The sequence below is a fragment of the Anser brachyrhynchus genome (assembly GCF_964034855.1).
Source record: "Anser brachyrhynchus genome assembly, chromosome: 11".
Lineage (NCBI taxonomy): Eukaryota > Metazoa > Chordata > Aves > Anseriformes > Anatidae > Anser > Anser brachyrhynchus.
This window is the reverse complement of record NC_137706.1, coordinates 12,606,842-12,623,192: the sequence shown is the minus strand read 5'-3', so window position 1 is coordinate 12,623,192 and position 16,351 is coordinate 12,606,842. Positions and strand designations below refer to the sequence as shown.

The 16,351-nt window shown below is 36.0% G+C and overlaps 1 protein-coding gene across 11 annotated transcripts in view; it reads right to left on the bottom strand.

Annotated features, from left to right (window-relative positions):
• ADAMTSL3 (ADAMTS like 3) overlaps positions 1 to 16,351 on the bottom strand; it is a 199,796-nt gene that overhangs the window by 150,649 nt on the left and 32,796 nt on the right. For all 11 annotated transcript variants that reach the window (XR_013955837.1, XM_080607168.1, XM_080607167.1 and 8 more), the window contains exon 3: positions 6,640 to 6,759. Coding sequence is in view for 10 of the 11 variants with exons in the window: in XM_080607168.1 (XP_080463294.1) it covers positions 6,640 to 6,759 (120 nt within the window). In the remaining variant the exon portion in view is untranslated. The remainder of the gene's footprint in view (positions 1 to 6,639; positions 6,760 to 16,351) is intronic.

The following is a 16,351-nucleotide window of genomic DNA, read 5'->3' as shown; positions in this document are numbered from 1 at the left end:
GACTTCAGCAGCTATGATTTACACACAGATCTTTGGCAGGGTTGGAACAAATTCGGTAACACAAAAAACAAGGAAGCCTGTAATTCTTAACGCACAAAGAAAAAAAGCCTTAATGTACTGCATGCAGCACTTTCACTATTTTCTCTGTACAACAAAACCCCGGGCTTAAAATGTTAGTCGGTGCTTTAAGAAGTGCCAGCTGTCTATTCAGTTTGCCAATAAACAAAAGTATGTTAAACAGCTTTCAGTTCACTAAGCAATCTATCACGCACAAGAATATATCATTAATGATATAACTACTTGTGCAAATGCTAGTCACACACTTCCGGCAAGCAATTAGGATAAACAAAAGTATTTTTTCAATAGAATCATACCTACTGACTTATACAAATACCAGGCTGTAAGAGAAGTTTTGCCTGAAATTGTAAGTGGTTTTCATTTGCTCTTAATCCCTACCTCCTTTCCATCCCTCCCACTCCAAATCAGAAACACATTTCCCTTGATTATGGAGCTAATTTCTATACCCAAGTAAGTAATCTTAAAGGTAAAATAATAATAATAATAATAATAATTTAGAAGACGTTCAAATTAAGCCTGCAAATAAAAAACAACTGTGTCAAAATATAGGCTAAAGAAGCAAAAATATTAGGAACCTCCTAACATCACCTTTGGGTAAATTTCTGCTAAAACACTAAGTGATGCATTATATCTTCACACAGCCTTGCAAACATATGGCTCTAAACTCCTGGAACATGATTTAAAACTCCTTATTAACATCTGTAGGATTAGTACGGAGTACCACAAACCTGGCCTCAATTTGTTACTCACATGAGTAGTCCCAGCTCAGAGAATGGAATTACTTGCAGGATTTGGGTCAGTGGACTTGGTGTTGAATGTTCAGTTACTCTAATATCAGCACATTGTCTGAATATGGATTGCAAGGCCAGACCATTTTTCAGCCAAAGAGGAATATTTCTAACAATATTGAAATTCAAATAGCTGAGCATTAGAAGTTACATCTCTGGTGCTTTGACAAAGTTAGTTCTATCAGCTCACTCAGAATACTCAAATGAAATTGCTGGAGTGTTGCATGTAGAAGGTTTGCAACACAGAAAAACACCCAAAATACTTTATGTCCACTTAACTGCTTGCTTTCCAAAAGAGTCTTTAAATAAAGAGCTGACTGGGATTTAAGAAGTTTTTTAAATAGTTCTGAATGCTTCTTTGGGATATCAACAAAAGTGTCATGTCACAGTACAGCAAGTTTTTGGCTCCTCCAAAGGAAGGCTGGGACATTATGTATCTGGGTAGCAGGCATGCCACTAACTACAAATCTTACTTTGTCAGGATTAGAGCTCGTCTTCACTGATGTGTTAACTTGAAATAAGTTTTGTCCTTTACTCAACCCATCTCCAAGCTAAAAAAGTTCTATCTCCATTTCAGTGGTGATTTACATGCAAACTAGCTGGCCAACATGGGAGAGAATAAAAGGGCACAGACAAGGAGTGCAGCAGTCAGAGCAGAAAAAAAAAAAAAAAGAAGAAAAAAAAAACACAAAAAACAGGCTGTGGTTCTCATACAGTTCCACAGGCAGAGTAGAGAAGATGACAATTATCAGCAGGCAGAGTGGGAAAAGCAGGTGGGAAAAAATGCTGGAAAAATCTGTCAGCCCGGCTGGATCCACAAGACAACTTCTGTCCCCGTTGTTGCAGGTTGTACAATACGCAAAAAACTTGAACAAGCAAACTCACCACTGTAAATTAAAGGTGGAATAATAGGTTCCTGTTCTATCAGTTTATTTCTGCATTATTTAATTATTTAAGTCCCCCCAGTCCTGGGTTCCACTGCTTTATTTTCATTAACCCTTTAAAAAACACAACAAATACACACACCCCAAAAAAGCAGAAACCAAGCCAGAGTATTTCTCCTTGTGGAAGACAAGACATATATCAGAATATTCATTCTTTCAGTTTTTGCCTTCACTTTGTAGCAGACTTTTCTTGCAAATCCAAAGAAAAGCCAGTTATAAAAAGAACTACACCAGCCTCAGCCTGTGTATTACAACTTGCACATCTACTTGGAAACAGACTCACTGGCTTCTACCTCACCTCACATATCTAAACACACTCAAGTCTGAAAGTGCAGATTTTCATTATTTTAATTGCTTGCTGGGTGGTTTCAAGATGCCAATATTTACCACTCTTCCTGACTGCATTTTTAAAAAGATTTGTTTAGAAACACTACAGTTCTTTGCCAAGATTGGCCTACTAAGTGCCATATGTCTAATTCCAGAATCAGGGCTTCCTTGTTATGAGTTTAAATTGGTAAACATCATAAAACATAGAAGGAGAAGAGTCAGCTAGAAAGCTAACTGATCAAGTAAACATTTTCTCACTTAGAAGATAACCTTTTTCTTTTTCTCTAGCCCCCACCCCACGCCCCAACCTCCAAGGCCCCGCTTCCAGCTGTCTCTTTTAGCCAGCCAAAGTGGAAAGGTACTTCAAACATCCAGCACAACCAAGCTTTCACTGCTCTCCTTGTTGGTGGTCCGTCATATGGAATGGTTTTAATAGTTGGAAGCAATGCCTTAAGTGTCAGAAAACAAGAACACTTTCTGTAAGAAAGCTTTCCAATACTACTAGTATTCTAGAAAAGAAAAGAAAAAAAAAAGAGAAAAAAAACCTCTTATAGTAGATTAAAAGGTGAAAAGCCAAAAGAAATGGGAAGAAACTAGGAAACTATTCCTTATGGCAAGGTTCAACTCATATCTTAAAGTTGGAGGAAGGGCTATTATTTATATACTTGTTTAAAAACTCATTCAGAGTGATAGGAAAGGGGCATATTTTTTTTTCAGTCTCAGATTTCTAATGGCAAGTGAAGTCTTTGGCTACACATCAAAATCTATCTGGTGCTATGTTAGATTTAAATTACATTGACTCAGTAGAATTTTAGAAATGCAGTATGCAATACACTGATGCAAGACATAGCTTGCTGAACAATGCAAGAGCTATAACAAAGTACTCAATGTACATATTTCTGCTCTTTAGGAGCCCTCAAAAAGTATTTGCATTGAATCACTATTTTTATTTTTCCCTGAAGATAATGGAGCAAATGTGTCAAAACTATTCTGTACCTTTCTGTTCAGACGTCACATAAATACCTCACTGAATAAAGGTAGCAGTACCTGATCTAGTCCTATAAGACATTTTCTTCTATAGTCATAATAGAGGAGGTTATATATATATATATATATTCACTGAATTTAGAAACCATCTAGCCAAAATATTTCATCTGCATGTAATTCTTAAATACACACATAGCAACTGAATATGCAAAGGGGTTAGTGCAATCCTGTGCAAAAAATGAGAGCACAGTCTTGCCAGATTAAACCAGAACAAAATGTACTGTCTTGCGTGTACAACATGAATCCATATGTAATTTTGCTGGGCTAGAACAGAGTACAGTGTGTTCCCATTAATATTTACTCATCTTCCATTTCAAACTGTAAGCTTTGTATTTTCAGATAGCAAATACTTTTGAATATTCAAGTAACAGCTAGTTCTATTTTACTGAGATTACTTACTGACAAAGGAATCCTGAATAAACTGGCTCTCTGCTTGAAAAATATCACTCAACAGCCAAAGAAAACCCCTCTGAAACATTCCTGTGTTTGGAGGACGTAAGGAAACTCATCTTGGATGATGATGATGGTGCTATATAGAAATAATACTCATCTATCCTATCAAACTGGACATTTTATTGGCCTGGGTATGAGGTACAGTGCTAAGTGGGAAAGGGCACACTTGGGAACACGTGGAAGGATCACTTTTCCTGTAAGGGTCTTGACATCTTGTTGACTAGCCAAAAAGGCATGGGTTCTTCTCCCGCTCCCATGCTACAATCTTAGGAGCCTGTCATGCATTTTCATCTTTTATTCTCCCTTCCATGAATACAGACAGACCATCTGACAATGGATTGGGTGAGACTTGTCTTCAGTTTTGTTGGGGTCAAGCACACAAGGTTATTTCACTTTCTCAATTTTCAAGTAAATTTATCTTAGGATGTGCAGGAACAACAGGATTCTGTAGGGATGCCCAGGGGACAACTCTAGTAATGTATTTCCCCACTGGCCAGCACCCTTTCAAGGTGGGGCAGGATAGAAAGCCAACAGATGAAATTAAACTAAATTATGGTGTGTGAGAATAAGCTATTGTGTTTTTTTTGATTAGGTGGCAATGTTTCTGTACCAGTTTCATTCCAGTGTTGGCTACGTTATGTAATTAAAAGTAGCCTTTCAATTTACATAAATTCCTCTTTATTCACCTGCATATCCTTATCAGAACTACTGCATTTGTCTGCTTAAGTATTAAGAATGATTATAAGATGCTCTGTACCATATGTAGTAGTTTCATAAACAATGCTCTGTACCATATGTAGTAGTTTCATAAACAAGTAGGATTTTTTCTTTTTTTTTTCTTTTTTTTTTTTTTGCCAGTAACATGCCTGACCATCTACTCAACAAAGTGGAGTAAACCAAGTAGCTGGCGTAAATTATATCTCACACCTATCCATAGCAGCCTACAAAATTCAAGAAATTAGCCAATGAATTAGTTTCGCCACCTAGTTTAAGACTTCTTTCCATTCATAAAGTGAATGCAATATGAAAGAGTAGAATGAAATACAGAAAACAAGAAAGTTATTTTTTGCCTCAGTTTGAATACACAAATTTTTTATGAACATTTCAGCAGAAGCATAAGTAAATTATAACCGTACATTATTATGATTCTATGATTAATGTCCTAGACAAGGAAACAATATACACAATAATTTTTATTTATTTATTTTACACCCAGGAAAGTAAAGTAGACACAGGTCTACCTGCATTCCTACATTCCTACCTACATTCAATGCATTTATACGTATTGAAAAGTCCTAAGGACTGAATTTCCTCTGAAAAGGAACTACTAATAATAATACATTTGCCTTTATTTTCAACTTTCCAAAGTTTTAGCTTGAGTTCCAAGAACTCAAACTTAATTTCTTACTGCTCATTCTTCCTGCACTGTCTGGGAAGAGCAGGCTTCAAAGCTGAATTACATTTGTGAAAGAACAGAAGCTGACCAGATCCAGGATCTGATTCAGATCCCATTGAAATTAATGGAAAACTTTCCATCAAATGCAATTGAGCTTGGAACAGGTTTCAGTATAGAGCTATGCTGGTATTTGAGGTTTTGTGGGGATTGGGAATTGTTTCATTTTGTTTTTTAATCAGCAATGCTATTCACTTAGTACAAACAGTCTACTCAAATAGACTCAGACAATCCCTCAGTTATATTTTATAGCCTTCTCTAAGAATTGCTCCATTTAACGGAGATTATTTTGAACAAAAGTGTATGAACTTTGCAGGATTTTTCTTCTACTGTCATTAAATGCAGCCTGGGTTGCAGCTGCATTTTTCTGTACTGCAAGTTGTTTCTTTCTGAGGCGTTTTGTCCAGGGCACATCTTACCTGAAAACCTTTTCTAGAGATGATACAAGATCTTCTAGGGTAACAAAAGTATGAATTACCCTAAACATATATAAGCTATATTCAACTAACCTACAAGTTCAACATGCTTGCTACTCAGTGTTTTCAAATTCCTTGGGTCCTCCTAAACAGCTACTCGGTATAAAGCTTTAAACTCATCTCAGTTCTCTTCTTTTTTAAAAGCAGCTGATGAGCAAACTCTTCTTTCTCTAAGTAAGTGCTGCAAGGAGATCACCTTTCAAAAATAAAGCTGTCAGTCACTAGACAGAACCATACCTTGTGACTGCAGGGCAAGTTTAGCTCTTCTCTCACTTTGGGGGATTGTTTCCTAACAAATTCCCTCTTCTTACACTAAGACGTGTACTGTAAGTGTCTATGAATGTAATTCAGACTGTTTTGATGTGGAGTTTCAACTGACTTCTGGAACACATTGTGTTATGAGTAAATTTCCACAGCATGCCACACATTTCCTAGGTTTACTTTAGATCTTTTGCCAAGATTAACAACATTTCTTTCATGTTGCTTTCTTTACATTTATATCTATATTCCATGTTTAACAATGTTTCAATGGGTCTGGAGAAAGCATTAAAGATCTTTAACTTTAAAATACATAATTTGTTGCTTTCTAAACACTGTGCTTCATCCATTATTCCACTTTGAATTTGTTTATAATTCACTCAACCTTCCCTTCTGAAAACTTCATGAACTGACAAAATTTGCTGACTTTTCACAAGCTAGAAAATGCAAGATCTGCCTTACACTGATTTATCCATGAAATAAAACAATTAAGAATAGGTCAAACAATTCACAGAAACAACAGTAAATTCTAATTCTACACATTTTACAATACTAACTATAAACATCTATTAACACATAACTAAAACATTGTTGCTTTCATCTCTATCACATCCCATAAACTTTTTCCACAAGTGGTTTTGGCCTATTATTTTCACAACTTCAATTTCATTTTGCTATAGTGTATTATTTATTTTGCTGTAAGTTTGATGCATCTTCAAAAGATACCAGACACTGTTTCTTAATTTACAGTAATATATATCTCAGAGTTACATGAATGTGACAATCTCTATCATTTCCACATATGGCATACTGACCTGGTCATCGTAACGGTAAGTGAGGAATTGTTCCCCTGTGGTATCCTCAAGAAAACTCCCTTGTGGAGAAAGCGCAAATTCAGGCAAGAAGTATGCACCTTGGGACTGCTCTGCTCTTGTCTGTAAGAGATTCAGAAAGGTCATGTTACAGCTATTACAGACACTACTCAAGATTTTAAACTATACATATAGTTACAATGAACAGACATGATCTGAGTAAAATGTTTTGTGTTTTTAAGGCACGGTATTTCAGGGCGGATACTTTGCTCCAGAGGTCTGTCACAAGGATTTAACAAATGCTTACAGGGATCCAAAAACAAACAAATGCATTGGTAGCAGAACCACTTATTAAAGATAATATCTCTGGCTTATCAATTACCACAGCTGAAAGACAGTGAAAAGACACACCGAAAAGGCAACATCAAGTTATGATTTCTTTTTGGTTACATGCTTCACTAGACTGGCTGACAAACTTGCAGACAATAATGGGTTTTTAGTTAAATACAGCATGTCTATTCTTACAGGAAAGCACAAAAAGAGAATTATAGTTTAGAAGACACTTTGGGAGTTCAGATAGACCAGCCCCCTCAAAGTAGGGTCACCTGTGAGCCCATGACACTGAATTACTTTCTTGTCCTGCAGGAAAAGATTGTTGCAAAGAATAAATTGGATGGTGGGAGAGGGAAATGATTGAATTGAACACCAGACAGTGGTCCATATAAGTCCTGTAAGTCATGCGCAATTGGTGAACAGTGCTTGAGAACAGGCCAGGAGAGGAATACAGGCCCATTTTGAGCTCCAGAAGAGCTAATTCTGTCTGAATCAGAGCCACTATCTCCAAGTTGGCTGACACCTACGCCCTTGTTAGGCAAAGGTCCATGGTCTGATCCATGGATTTTCAGGAACCATAATACTCTTTGAATATGCTAGACATGCTGAAGACATGCTGCTTGAATATGCTGTCATTGCACTGTTGGTCTAAGACAGCCCGGCCACATAGCAATTGTACTGCATGGACACTTACGTCCTCATTCCTACTATCAGGCAGCAGCTCTGCCCTGGAATGCTAATTGGTTTGCATACAAGAGAAAATGAGCAATCGTCTTTTGAAAGAAGGGTACTGGATCCAGCTGGGATAAGGGAAGAGTGGGAAGGGCAAGAAGATGAAAGTTACCTTCCAAGAGGTTAAAACCTTTTAGGGAAGAAAAAGACTGAACTGTACAAGTTACAGCTGGACATTTACCAACAAGTCAACTTAACAAATGGAGTTTAATTAAACTGTTCTTATATTTTGACATATGCAATAATTTTACAGGAAAGCTTACAGTTGCCATCAACCAGTTTCCAGACTGTTGGCTAGAACTGTACCAAACAACAGGAGTATAACCTCATTGCCAGATAACTAGAGATTTCAAAAACAATCTATGTAATTCAACCAGTTCGTAGTGGAAAAGGAAGGCAAGAGCTTCTGTAGTGCCTCTCTTGTGCAGGGAATTCACTTTCTGAAGCTCACAACTTATCTCATAAAAAACAGATGCCATGTCATTCTCAGTGTGGGTCTGGAGAAACTTAACATTGCTGTTGCTTACTCTGTTCTGCAAAGAAATAGCTGTCAGCTTCTCAGACTGTAAACCCCATCATTCGTGACAAGCATTAAATTAACATACTTGTTCTAAATTGAGCAATCTTCATATAAACTAGAAATAGCTTGCAAAGGACACGTCTAGACTAGGGTAAAAGGTCACACTTTAGCTTGCCGGACTGAAGAAGATTTTAAAGAGAATTTTTTCACCAGGCCTGCATAATAGTAATTCATGTTCACATTGTGTTGTCATGACATTTTCTCTAAAGTCTGTTATACTAGTGGTCTCACTTTTATACTGTAGCCAACTGACTTTATTTATGCAGAAGTAAATTACAAAAAAAAAAGAAAAGAAAAGAAAAGAAAAAAATCTGCATTTGATAACAATAGTTTCCCCATAAAGTAACTAAGAGAGGTCCACTGTTGCACTTCATGCTGAATCCAACCTGGCTGCAGCTCACGCAGGCTTTGACATGTTAAGTGTAACCCAGACGTGAAACTGGCTGACATAATCTGGCATTTTTCCCCACTGGTTTCAATGGACTATCGATAGATCCTATATGAGGGAATATGGCAATGATGTAATCCTATGATTTCAGTACAGGGCTAATGGATAAGAGAGATGCATTCTAAATCTCAAGTGGCCTGAGTTAAACTACTTGACATTTCTACCTCAGTTTCCCCAGGTGTAAAACAATTACAACATCAAGTGACCTGTATTAATAGTGTATTGTAAAGTTTAGTTTATATTTGTAAAATACTTTGGAAAAGAGTAGTACTAAATGTTAGCAATTTATAATAATATTTTGGAAAGAGCTGTCGAACTCAAGAACAGAAAAGAATCCATATTACTCTACCACACTTCTTAGAAAAATGTATATCATACTGCTGCTTGATTTCCCATAAACAAATTTGCCAGTAGGATATGCAGTGATTAACTGGTTTGTGCTTCTCATCTTTATAAGGTAAATATTTAAAATAGAAAGTCTTTGGACATTCATCAGTATTATGCTCTGAATATAAAAGATGCCAACATTTGAAGCTGAAATAATGATTTAATAAATATTACATGAAAAAACAAGGGTTTATCCCACACACATGAACACACATTCAACTTGTTTTTAATCAAAAGCTAATGAATGGCTAGTCACTAGGGAAGTAGAAGAATGCTTGCTAGATTAAGGCAAGATCTGGCTTTCAAGCATGGAAAAACTCAATGAAAAAAGGTGAATTTTTTATGAGGTTACACCTGAGGTTATAGTGGAAACTGGTCTAAGTGCAACAAGAGGTACCGCTACCTACCTAGTATTACTAAAGTGAAGGAGAAATGCAGCAAAACATTCAACTGAAAGCAGAAAAATATTAAGAATGCACTGAGTTGCGTGGCAAGTGGATTTTGGATCCAAGTAAATAGAGCTAATGCACAACCTAAATCAAGAAGTTTGTTAACAAAATCATAACTTTCTCAAATAATTCTTTTGAATCAACTCAAAACAGCATAAAAATATTTTTCCCCTCTAGGTATAGGCACTTTCAAGTAAGCTGCATTTTTACTGTCTGAACCTCTCCAATACACTTCCATTCATACATTGTACTGAACACAAAATGCACTGTTTCCATTTGGTCCACTTTATTCCCCACTGAGGAGTCTATCAATGTTCCTTGTGAGCCTTTTATATTTCTATGGGTACTTTTGCCTAAACGTAATTCTCATTTCAACAGTCTGTGGTTTTATAGTGTATTTGGGATCATCTCTGAATGATTTAGCTAATCTGATATAAATTTATGTTTTAAACTAAAGACTGCAAGTTTCAGAAAACAATTATATTTCATGCTAGTGTTTTAACTCTCTTTAATGGCCAGTTTAATGTTAATAGCTTCAAGTTAAATGTGTGAAATTACAAGTACAGTTAAGATTTAGAACAGGCATTTTAAAACAGCTTTACGATTCCATGATCTTATTAGAGATGAAGAAAGAAGGTGATAATGTAGTTAAACCAGGTAATACTCGCTACATAAAATCTATTAAAATTAATGCAGATAAACAGATAAATTGGTGTTTGAAAACTTCTCTGGGTATCAGTTAGTCAGAACATGTTTCTTATTAGTCAGAAACTGAAAAAAGAAAAAAAGAAAGTCTTCCATCCTACATCATTCTACCTATGTGATCAAGGAGAAATATCCTGATACGTAGATAATGTATGTAGGTTCTGGGAAGTGTAAAATGGCACTGTGCCTATTCAAAGGCTTATGCTCTGAGCACATCTTTGATCTCAGGCTGTGATTACTTCCTCACTCATCACTCCCCACCTGAGTGCTTAAAGATTAAATTACTCTTCCACTTTCAATTGCAGAAGACAAAATGAACAGTTGATATCCAAGTCTCTGGTTTTTAAATCTCCCTCCACCGAGACTTGCCTGTTGTCATTTTTACTGCTGCCCGATGTCATTGCTCTATGCGCTACTCTGAATAGAAGCATCTTCAGAAGGTGAAGTTGCTGGATTCAAGGATTTTATGTTTTATTACTGCAAATAAGAGAGGAATGGTTACTGAGAGCTTCCAAGCCAATGTGAATATTAAGTAGCATGGTCTAGTGCCATGAACTGAATCCGTAGGTCAAAACAGTGGCCAGCACCAAATACTCACACAACACTATTTGGAGGAGTTTTGTTTGTTTGTTTTGTTTTTTTTTTAATTTATTTTATTTATTTTTAAGCTAGCAACTAGCTCTAGTCAATCCCACAGACTATCCACTAGTGACTGAAGTACATTAGGTTTGCTGCCACATCTTCTGATTTTTTCATCCAAAAGGAACCTTATTAGAACACTTTTTCTTTTGTTGTCCCTCCTTGGTATCCTGGATTTATATTAACTATTAATAGATTTATATTAATATATATAATTATATAAATATTATATTATATAAATATATAAATATTATTATAAACAATAATATTATATAAACATTATATAAATTATTATATAAATATAAATAATATATAAACATTATATAATATATTTATATTAATATTATATATATACATAATTAATATATTTATATTAACTAACATCCAACTCACTTGAAATTATCAAATCAGAGCAAACACTAAAAGGTAGAGTTTTCCTGTGACTATAAAAAAATATGTTTAACCACTGGTCATTCCTTCCAAGGTACAGATTAAGAATTTCATCCAAGGATTTGAATTGTTATTGTAATTTCAGATAAATTGGAAATTGTAGTTTAGTCTACAATACTTGGGATCATTTGACATAAAGGATATTGCAAAGTTCAACTGAACATCATAATAACATGCCACTATTCTATTTAATCATAGCCACCAGAAGACTGGAAAATGTGTTCCCTAATTATATATAAACAAGAGAAGCTTTAGAAATGTAGCTTTCTGCTCAGTGATGAAGGTCTAGAAGATGAGAAAATGGAGACCAAATGTCTCAAAGAAATGTCTTGTACATAATTAGAAATAAAACACTTATATTTCAGATGTAATAATTTTATTTTTTGAGTTTCTTGGGACCAAAAAACACATTAAGAGGTAAAATAAGAACTATGCTTTTATGTACACCTAGTGCAAATTAGTATTACCTGGACTTAAATCACTCTTTCCCTAACAAAGCCTGTGTGCTTGCTAAAAATAGGGAGCATAAACAGAATAATGAAAAAAAGTTCAAAATGATCCATCTTAAATGCCAAAGATGACAAAATACCACACTGTTCCTGAAACTGCCTCAGTATCTCTTTTTTAAGAAGGGGAACAGACAAAAGATAAATGTCCAGTGACCCTGAGCTTTATAGTTATGTGCAATTGCACTATCTTCCCAAGGTAAATTCTGTAACAGAAAACCAGAAGAGTGCATTTGTGGCTCTTTTAGTAGCTCTTGTTGGAAGGGGAAAATTAGTCATGGTCTTCAAAGTATTAATTTCCAAAATCCTCATTTTAGGGAAAAAGATGGGAAAAGAAGCAAATGAGAAATTGCATGTGTATTCTTAATAACTTGTATTTACATGTTCATCAGATTAATATGCATGGCAAGTCCAATCATATACCAAAATGTATGCCTTCCAATTTAATTCCTCATGTTAAGTTTCTGTCTAAGCTGCTGTAGCATGATTTCCGCCCCAGGGAACTAATATGCAGGCTAAGTAGCAGTTCAGTTTAATGGATTTTCAAGGACTCCGGTATAAAAAATGTTAGATGGAATATAGCCGTCCAGTCTCATCACTAGATGAAGAAGTATGTTAGCAGATAAACAAAGTCACACCAATATTTCAAAGCTTCAGTTATTGCCAGAGCAAGCAATGCTGATGAATAAATATCTAGTAAGATTTAGATTAGCTTTTGTTATGGTCAAGATTTACAAAAACAACTTCCTAATGCTATGAAACATTTAAAGACCCTGGAAGTGAGCTGAGTTTCCACAGAATCTGCCAGCAGTTCAGCTTTTCTGTAGACCAGGCCAATTATTTAAAATAGTAATTAATATTAAACTAAGACACCAACATTTCAAACCAGAATTAAAATATAAACTTTTTTTTTTTTTTTTTAAGAAAAAAGAAAGGACTCAAAAGACACTTGCTAAGCTGCTGAAATGATGAAAACGAAGCAGTTCTTCATTGAAGAACCCCTGCAACTCGGAATGTGGCTGCCAAGGTTCATCAGGGAAGTCACAACTGAGATGAGACAACCTCGAAGCTGAACCAGAAGTTCTTCCAAAGACAGATCTCAAGTGTGACTCAACAGCTGTTTTCACGTCTATGCATGCACTGGTCTGCTAGTTAAAGGCAGACTTCAGGACTGCCTGATTTAAGCACAAATCAAATGATTTTTCGTCTCACCATCTGTCATTAGAGATTTGTTTAGAATACGTAGAGATAAAACAAGCTTAGGAAAACATGTCTGTAACTTGAAAATACATACAAAGTTAAGTGAAAGAATTCATAAGCATTTTGCATCAGGTAACTATTTATGACAGTGAAGAAAACAGTTGCCCACACCATTTCCGCTGCTCCAAACAAGCCCATCCTGCAACCGCTTGAGGATCTGAGTCATTCCCAACTTGAATGTGCTCAAGATCGTGTCCTCAAAGCAAAATATTTTGCCTAATCTAAGCCTTTTTCATGATGTAGGTTTGTACAACTTAAAGCAAACACAAGAGGGGTAACGGAGATCATTTTGGTTTTAAATTAAGACACTATCTCTCAGTCTTTCCATAAAGCTATTTTACCAAATTTTCTCTTGATTAAATGTAAATACATTTTCTTTGTCACAAGTTGGGCTAGAGACAGAGATCGACACATTTTGAAAATCTTTCTTTACCTTGTTAGATTTATACTAATGATTAAGCTTTTGGATATTTATCAACAACTACTTATGTTTTCTCTTTCTATGGTCTGGCTAAGGGATTAAACTTGTCACTGAAAGACTGCAGTACTATTTAGCTAAAATCTCATTTAGTCTCAAAACCCAGCTTAAATATCAACTCTGCTTCATGTTTCCAAAAGAAATATGAAACCCAGAGTTTTCCCTCCTCCAATGAAGTTCCTTCTATGCTGCATTAGGCAGACCGTCCTCTTTCTGCAGGATTGATATGCCTAATATTTGATTTTGAAAGATCTGTGCTATCAGCCTGAAGTTGCTCCCAGTGATATAAAGGGCAATGCACACACCAACAGCCTTACAGAACCAGGGCCCAAATACATCTGCAGCAGGACAACTCTTGCAATATTACACTTGCTATCAGCTACTCAGTGCTATTTGGCTTTGCATAAACAAAAGCCAATGTGAGAAATATTAGGAGATAATAAAATAAGTATATAAGGAGAAATATTAGCACTCTTAAATAAGATGACCCTGAAGTAATTAATTTTCAAGTATTGTCAGAAAGTTAGTGACTGTGGATCAGACTCTGCTTTCAAAATATGCAATGCCCCGTTATTTCCTGAGCCTTCAGTTTAGCCTTTGGGGGAATGGGCACAACAATATTTAGAGCCAGTTTAAAAGCAATTTTATAGCATATGGATAAAACTTACGCTATAAAGTCTGGATATTACTATTACCAGTGAGAGTACAGTTACATATACAGAAAGGGTACAACAAGCCTATTCTTTAGAACATGAAAAAAGGTTTGAAAAGACATGGATTTACCAGTAGGAAGAGAGGAAATTAAGTAACAGCGAAAAAAGTAATTTTAATTCCTGTCCCCTGATTCCCTGCCACAGCGGTGACACGATTTATAAGCCCAGCACAGTGTGATGTCTATTTTCTGTCTCCTTACAGATGCTAAGAAGCTGCATTAAATAACATCAGTGGCATCAGTGTTGAGAGGCTGCTGGCAGTGAGGTGAACAGGGACTGTACCTGCTGTACTGAGGGAAAGTGATTCGTTCTTGAACTTGTATCTCCTGAATATGCAGCTTGACTAGTCTATCACATTTTTCTGTTTCTTTGCTTGTTTACTGGTTTTATATAAATGTCTTGTTCAACCATTTATCTTAAAGCACTGGCTCACGTTAACACAAAATGCTAACAACTTTGAATGGTGAAAGAAAATTCTACCTGCACATTGGCTGGGGCTTGGTGCTTTGGGGGAGCAGGAGGAGTGGGTAAAAGGACATTTTCACTTTTTTTTTTTTTTTTAAAGATTGAAGGTACTAGAATCCTCTTGACGGAACACACCTTCATGCCAAAAACAGTGGAAGTGAAGAACATCTTGTTAAAAAATTTAGAAGTGTGACAAAACTTTCATTAATCCATCTTTTTAAAGTCTTGCAAGCAAGACGGAGTTAACTGAAGGCTTCTAAAAGTTTTTATCCCTCCTTTCACCATATGTTCAACACTATTCCAAACAAAACCCACCTTTTATTCTTTATTTATTAGCCTAATAATTGGCAAAATTCTTGTCATAAATCAAGTGCTTTTAGCATTATTGGAACATATTCACATGGAACTCCTGAAGGTCTCTAAGGGTCTTTCTGGTCTACATAGAAAAAAAATATGCTACAAAAATACTGCCAGTTTCCTTAGCAAGGAAAACAGGATAATCTGTAGTATTTTTAATCTATGTTAAAGCTTCCTTTATCATGACCACTGTGCAGTGAAAGCTTTTTTTTTTTTTTTTCTTGCTAAACTGACAGGTTGCTACCAGTTGAATGGACTCCTTTGCAGGAAGCAGACAATCTTGCTTGTTTTTCTATGGACACATGACTGCAGCCTGCCCATATGTCTCCTTCAGTGACACGCTGAAGGAGACTGAAAGCATAATCCTTTAGGATCAGCAGATTTATTTACAGAAGGCAAGAAAGGAACATAGTTTAGGTTACGTGGGATCACTGTCAGAGGTAGTAGAATTATAAAACCTAACAAAATCAACACATGCACTGAATGAAGATGCTCATATTGCCTTAGGATTAAAGAAAAAAATGAAACAAGACAATGGATATCATACAATTCCTTCATTGAGCAGTAGGAGCCTCTGTCATGGAGAGGCAAGCAAGACAACTTAATAGCTTTGGCAGTCCATGCACTAACAGATATTAGGATCATTTAGTAATAACAAAAAAAAACCAAACAAACAAAAAAAAACAATTGTGGGCTATATGGGATGAGTGAGTCTGTAGTAAGCTAAGGGCTGCAAGTGCTTAACCCTTTACTAGTGAGATAAGTGGCACAAAACAACAGAGCAAGGGCAACATCACCCTCTTCTAACAGATGACTTCCTTCTCATCCCCTCACCCAGTAGGACTAGACAATCACTCTAGTAATGCTAAGGAAAGGGTGTAAGAAAGGCACGAATGTTCCCAGGTAACTAGGAGTTGGATCTAAATGGGAAGCCTCCTAAAAGTCAACATAAAGGATTTGGGTCAGCTGAAACATGATGGCACTGTTCTGTGAGCAATTCTGTTCAGTACTTGCAAAATGCCCCCTTGTTTTCATTTCACAACAGAGAAGTGCCCACACCGCCATGACTGCCAGGTCCAGGATTTAGGGAACAATATCTCAGCTAGACATGATTAACCTGTCTGCATGCAGGTTTAAACACATCAAGCAAGGTAGTGCAGGTGGCTAGAGATTCACAATTTATATGTGAACAAAATGGGACCTAACACATTGT